This window comes from Lottia gigantea, assembly GCF_000327385.1.
Source record: "Lottia gigantea unplaced genomic scaffold LOTGIsca_1, whole genome shotgun sequence".
Lineage (NCBI taxonomy): Eukaryota > Metazoa > Mollusca > Gastropoda > Lottiidae > Lottia > Lottia gigantea.
In genome coordinates, this window is record NW_008706746.1 from 4,327,207 (window position 1) to 4,334,110 (window position 6,904).

At 34.5% G+C, this 6,904-nt stretch overlaps 1 protein-coding gene across 1 annotated transcript; it reads left to right on the forward strand.

The window, feature by feature from the left end:
* The first annotated feature begins 1,380 nt into the window (after nucleotides 1-1,380).
* LOTGIDRAFT_227971 (hypothetical protein) lies at nucleotides 1,381-5,321 on the forward strand. The gene is made up of 2 exons (XM_009045638.1): nucleotides 1,381-1,510; nucleotides 4,208-5,321. The coding sequence occupies exon 2, from the start codon at nucleotides 4,214-4,216 to the stop codon at nucleotides 5,183-5,185; it is 972 nt and encodes a 323-aa protein (XP_009043886.1). The 5' UTR covers nucleotides 1,381-1,510; nucleotides 4,208-4,213; the 3' UTR covers nucleotides 5,186-5,321.
* The last annotated feature ends 1,583 nt before the right edge of the window (nucleotides 5,322-6,904 follow it).

Sequence of the window (6,904 nt, forward strand, 5' to 3'; positions counted from 1 at the left end):
ATAGCTACTAGAGGCTGGAATAGAGAAAGATGTTTCGGTCTAGGAACGATAGAGACTACAGTTTCTATCTGGTCTTGAAGAAACTTGGTATGCGTGTATATATATTGATGAGATCTCAGTCATTTTCGATCGAAATTTGTAATAGTTGAATGAACGGTTTCAGAGTTATTGCTCTGACTGACAGAAAGCTTGTAGGCTACAGTTATTATCTGATCTTGATGAAACTTGGTTTGCGTGAATATGTTGATGAGATCTGTCAAGTTTGAAATTGGTAAAAATCAGATGAACGGCATCAGAGTTTTGTCCTTGATTTGGTAAAAAAAAAGTCAAGTTTGGCTTGCAGGCAACAACGACAACATGTTTATATCCGATCTTTATGAAACTTGGTATGCAAGTATATATTGATGAAATCTCGGTCAAGTTCGAAATTGGTAATGATCGAATGAACAATTTCAGAGTTACTGCCCTATTGTGATCGTCGACATTGTTCATGTTTGAATTTAATGAGAATTTGATGATCTGTTTTTGACTAACTTGACTTATAAATATTTTAAAGATAATATTAAAATCCATTATTAAGCCACTAAAGATCTTGTTATCATTTCTGACAGCGAGCGTATGTTTCTTTGCCTGGAAAGCTATCTTTACACTGTTAAAGAAGACCAATCAAAATTCACATCATTCAGCCGAAATAGGACTAGGCCTACCCTAAAACAACATTATTTGATTAAACGTAATATCTCATCTCCATAATGAAACTTTAAAAACAATCTGATTGATTAATAGGCTATATTCATATAATTATAATTTATGAAGCTAAAAATCTTTCATATCTGGTAAGTAGATAAAACCCCATTTCATTTCATTTCATTTTTCATATCTGGTAAATAACCTTTAGACAAAGGCAAAATTAGGCCTATTATGTGTTTTGATTATCTGATATGACTTCGACCTTCGACACATATTTGACAATGATATCTAGTTGCAACCGGTTTAAAACAACTTAACAATTAACTGAGAGTATGCTCGTTATCTCGTAAAGTGCGCTCATACCTACAAATTTGACCGACACTGCTGTCAACTGGTCACGGATTCCGACCGCTTATACGTCAACGACAATATCCAATTGTTGCTAAAACAAATATATGAGGAAATGATATTATCCATTGACTGATCAAAATCTTCTTGATGACGCCCGTTTCCACCTATTGCCGAATTAAAGCAGCCAACACCAGCTACACCCGGATTCTACCAGTGGTAACTTCGATCTGCCTTGTTCAGAGATTTTATTCTGAACAAAGTTCAATGTTAGTTGACAGTTATCAGTTTTTTTCACTTGCGACTAAACCAGAGTCACTGAGCTTTATCACAATAGGCCTACGTCCTCGGACTTAAACCCTTGTCAAAACTTATATGGATGGCCTTGTAAGAAGTAAAATATCCTGGCGTTAAGATCGTTACGAGAATACGCGGCCTTAAACGCTTTGAATCTAAACCGTTATGATACCAGGTAAGCGCACTAATGAGTAGTTTCAGAATTCTTTTTTTTTTTTCATTCTTTAAGATGCAGTGTACCAACAAATGGGATCGTCATTCCCGCATATGTTTATTTTATATTACATGCGAAACAGATGTAAGGTTTTACATTTTAAAGATTGATAAAGACAGCTGAATTTGAATAATTATGTTCAACTGGAAAATCCAATGTTTACACGACTATGTCCCTTTAACCCCCTCTTTAAATCGGTGAACTTATTTGGAACTGTATAATTATGATAGACTAGTGCACTAGAGTAAGAATACTTGGTGCATATCAGAAGGTAGGTACATATAGGCCTACTCGTAGTCGTAGTCGTGTAAACAAGTTACAAGCTGGGCGAGCTCATTAGCATGCAGCAATTTGCATGACTTTCTAGAATCTTCCATAGTTTTATTGCTGCGCAAATGACATAGGTTCTTCGCTAATGACGAACAGTTATAGTTACATATATTGATCAGAATAGCTTTCGTTCGTTAGAGATGGTGCGTAAAGATTGTTTTCATTATTTTTTTTGTGTCAAATTAAGCAAACTGTTTGATTAATTGGTGTTTCTAATGAATTATCATATCATTAAGTGGTTATTGCATATAATTTAGAGTTTTAGCCAATCATAAATGTCCATGTATATACAGTCATGATAAACAGAAAAAGTATTAGCATTTTAATTTAAATAAGGGATTGGAAAGATGTTTTCTAAACTTTTGATGTGTATCAGAAACATTGCAGAACATCCGATGTCTGACTAAAAATTGGAATGGTGCAAATTGATGCTATCACTGTTCCCAATACACATAAACAATTAAAAAAAACCTCTTTACAATCCCTTTAATGCCTTCTAGTTTTCTGCTATTTTCATTGCATTATAGCCCTTTACATTGAAATTGTACATTAGCAATGGGTTGTACAGGTGAATATATTTAATTATAAGAGAAAATACCTGGTCAAGATAAGTAGGTAATTGAACTGTTCGGGAGGTAGGGTATATTTTACCACAGAAAACAAATATAACACAAGATCGACACCACAATTCCACATTTACTTGTAACCATTGCTTGTAGTTATTCAGTGCTGAATGGTAATAAGAATTGTCACCCGCAAGGCGATTTGTAACCGTGGGTTAGATTTCAAGTTATGAAAAATTCTGATGCTAGGTCAAGTTCATCCGAACGACTATTGGTGTCGACTTTCAATCAAACGATATTTTCATTATTTGGACAGAATCATTTTGGGAGTATTTTGAAATTTTAAATAATCACCATCCTTCTATAAAACTTACAGCAATTATCTCAAATTTCTTGGATACCACTGTATCTGTATTCAAAGGACCAAGTTTCACTCTAATGAAAGAAACTCGATATTAAAGTATATTTCAAAGAACTTTGTTTACATGTCGACGGGCGACGGATGTTTACATGGTGGCGACTGGCCGACGAGTCTTCAAGAAAAAATTGAAGAAGTGATATACACCAACTTTTATTCCAAAATTAATTTCCACACCTTTTCTGGCGTAATTAAATTGCAAATTCTTATACCTTTCGTTGCCATCTACAATTCTACAGCTAAAATATCTCTGTGATATTCAAACGCTTTTATAAAGGACTTCAGGACGAATTCCCTCATCCACAGGAGCCAGTAGGGCCTATCGCACTGTTTAAAAATAATACATTTTTTGTGACTGCTTACAAAAGGAATAAAAACCTGAGAAATGTTCTTGTCCTTGGTAGATTAGACCCCCTTTCATTAAATACCTGAAGCAATCGCTTTGTATTTTTGAATTATCTGTTTATCTTGTAAATCTCTCCTGAAGTAATTTCTTATCATATTGATGTATTCCAAAGTCTCTTGTGACCTATTGGCCAGTGCTTCGATAAGAGAGTGTCTTTTATAAAACCTTATACTACCTTCCAACTTTGTAGTTTGTGCCAAATTTGTAGCTATCTTGCTACAAGAGGGACAACCTTATAAGTTCTATATTATTTAATATTCAACCAATCAATATATCTTGTTCAATAGCCTATATGAGGGCAGCAAAGACATTCGTTGTAAAAAAAAACTTCAGTATTGCATAAATTGTAACAACCTTTTATACGAATGGGTAACAATTATATATAGGACAAGATTTAAAGAAGAATCTCGATAGATTATGTATGGCAAACGTAGCTACCTGAAGAAGAAACACGAAACAAAAATTAAATTGAGATAGATTATATGCTTCTCAGAACGGAAGATGGGGTTTTAGTTATGTAAAATATTATGCATGTAGAGAACAGTTCTGATTTTGACTCACAGTTCGCAATTCCCTTGCTTTTTATCTAACCTTTCTTTTCACTAGTTTGATTTTCTGTATGCGATTTATATTTGAAAAAATACTTATCATTGAAAGTGCGAACAAACCGAAGTTGGCTTTTATTCTGGCAAAAACCATACCCTTTATTGCTGAAATGCTTTACTAATTACAAACAGTCTACTATGAAAGTTGATAAAGTAATAAAATGACTATTCAATGTTCCTTTAAATACATATATCCAAGAAAAAATGGCTTGTATTCTATTATGATTCTTGACTGTACGAAAACACAACGTGAAGAAAAGTTTTTTTTAATAAAATGATCAAACTAAATCTGAACTTTTTCAACCTATATATTGATATAATTTTTTTATTTTCCAGATCATCATGGATATAATCTCACTTCCTGTGATTGACCTTAAGCAAGCATCGGATCCAGCATACAGAGTCAGCATAGCAAACAAATTGTTCCATGCATTAGAGACTATTGGTTTTCTGTACATTGATAATGTTCCTGGTTACGACGAAGAAGAACTGATTAAATGGTGCCAATGGTTCTTTGCGCTACCCAATGAGACCAAATATAAGCTGCATCGACGATTCTGGAATCCTGACAATAAAAACATCTACCGCGGTTCCTTCCCTGTTCAAGATGCTGGTACTTCTGTTAAAGAAGGGTTTGAAATAGGGTTAAATTCCAAGACTAAATCTGAAAAGAATGTAATGTTCTCTGAATACAATGTTTGGCCAACTGATGCCTCCGGTCACGAAGAGTTCAAGGCATATATGGTTTCATATTTCGATGCATTGTTTAATGCTGGGCTAGAAATTTGTCGTTTGGTGTGCCTAGGTTGTGGACTAGAAGAAAATTGGTTAGATTCCACGTTTATACCAGATACATTATCAACTCTTAGACTTCTTCATTATCCCCAAAATCATGATTCAAATAATCATGATGGTGACGTAAGGTTGTGTTGCTCGGAGCATTCCGATTCTGGATTCATTACTTTGCTGTCTACTTTGGGATTTCCAGGACTGCAACTGAAATTAGGATCTGGTCAATGGGTTGATGTTCCAAAAAGACCGAATTCCTTGGTGATGAACATAGGAGACATGTTGTCTATTATGACCGGAAATTGTCTGAAAGCAACTCAACATAGAGTTATCGATCCTGGAGTAGACAGATATTCCGTACCTTTCTTCTTTGAACCATCATACGAAGCTGAGATCGGTTATACTTTTCTTGGTTTCCCGAGCCAGACAATAGAAAAGAAGCAGTATGGAGACTGGTTACAAGGAAAGATTTTAGAATTCCAAGAGTACCGATATCTCGGACAAAAAAAAAACTGTACAGTTTAGGCCTACCTGGGAATGTGTTCTAGGCTAGAATGTAAATTCAGATATTTAAGTATGAATGTAGTGTTATCAATCTCCCAGTGTTTACTAAAGTCAGTGTTACCATTGTTTATCTTGAAAGAAGATTCAAACAACCTTTTAAGCAATGTTTTGATTCCAAGTTACACAACCTACCTGATTACAAAATCGCAGACCTGTTGCCTGCTGTCAGGAATATCGAAAAAAGATAGCTTGCAAGGCAAGGTAACATACCCCCACTGACAGCTGGCAGAAAAGATAAAACAGTCTTTAGTGACTAAAGTACGTATTTTCTCATATTGAAGAGATTTTATTAGTTTGAATTCAATTATATATATATATGCCAGTTATTTATGCTGAGTAATTCCACACAATTTTTTTAATTCAATATCAATAACCCAAATACAACAAATAATTAAATCACACAACTCTAATCAAGGGAAAAAAGTAATTTTGATGCGTTTTTCCTAAGTCAAGGGCAATAACTCAAATACCGTTCATCGAAAAATCATCAAGTTCAAAAATGTCCACGATCTCATCAATATAAATGATCACATCAAATTTCATTAAAATCAGTTCAAAGCTGTATTCTCCATTGTGTTCACAAACAAAATTTGACGCGTTTTTCCTAAGTCAAAGGCACTAACTCAAAAACCGTTCATTGAAAGACCGTCAAATTCAATATAAATGATCATACCAAATTTCATTAAAATCTGATGAAATCTGTAGTCTCTATTGTGTTCACAAACAAATTTTGACGCGTTTTTCATAAGTCAAGGGCAATAACTAAAAAACAGTCATCAAAAATGCGTCAAGTTAGAACTTGTGCGAGATCTTATCATAAATCCGTGCTAAAAATTGAACGCATTTTCAAGAACAAGGGCAATAACTCATACTAAATATTTTTCAATTTCTCTAATATTTGATAGGGTTTATCTTTAGGTGATTACTAACACTCACACCAAGTTCCGTCAAAATCCATCAAGAATTGTCCCTTCTAGAGTGTTAATGATAAAAATTGAATGCGTTTTCAAGAACAAGAACTCATTCTAAATATTTTTCGATTTTTCTGATTTTCGATAGGGTTTATCCTTGGGTCATCCATCGAGAATTATGCCTTCTCGAGTGTTTACAACCTAAAATTGAACGTGTTTTCAAGAACAAGGGCAATAACTCGTACTAATTATTTTTCGGTTTTTCTGATTTTAAATAGGGTTCATCCCTGGGTGATAACAAACACTCACACAAAGTTTCATCAAAATCCATCAAGAATTGCGCCTTCTAGAGTGTTTACGAGCGTTTCAAGAACAAGGGCAATAACTCGTACTAAATATATTTCGTGTTTCTGATTTTCAATAGGGTTCATACTTGGGTGATTACAAACAACCATACCAAATTTAGTCGAAACCAGACAAGAATTGTGCCTTGTAGAGTGTTTACGAGCTATTGTTACCCCGATTAATGTACTGGACATGTCCATTTTAAAAGTGTTAAGTAGCCTATGCAAATCAATCATTCAACGCTTTTCAGGAAGGGTTTGCAATTGTGATTTGACCAGTGGCGTACGCAGGATTTATTCAAAGGGGGTCGGACCGAAGGTGCGAATTCGATTGCAGAATATAGCGGCATGAGAACGTTTCAGTTGAGCTGGTGACACCGTAACTTTATAGCTCTAGAAATATTATAGAAAGAAAGGCACCTTCT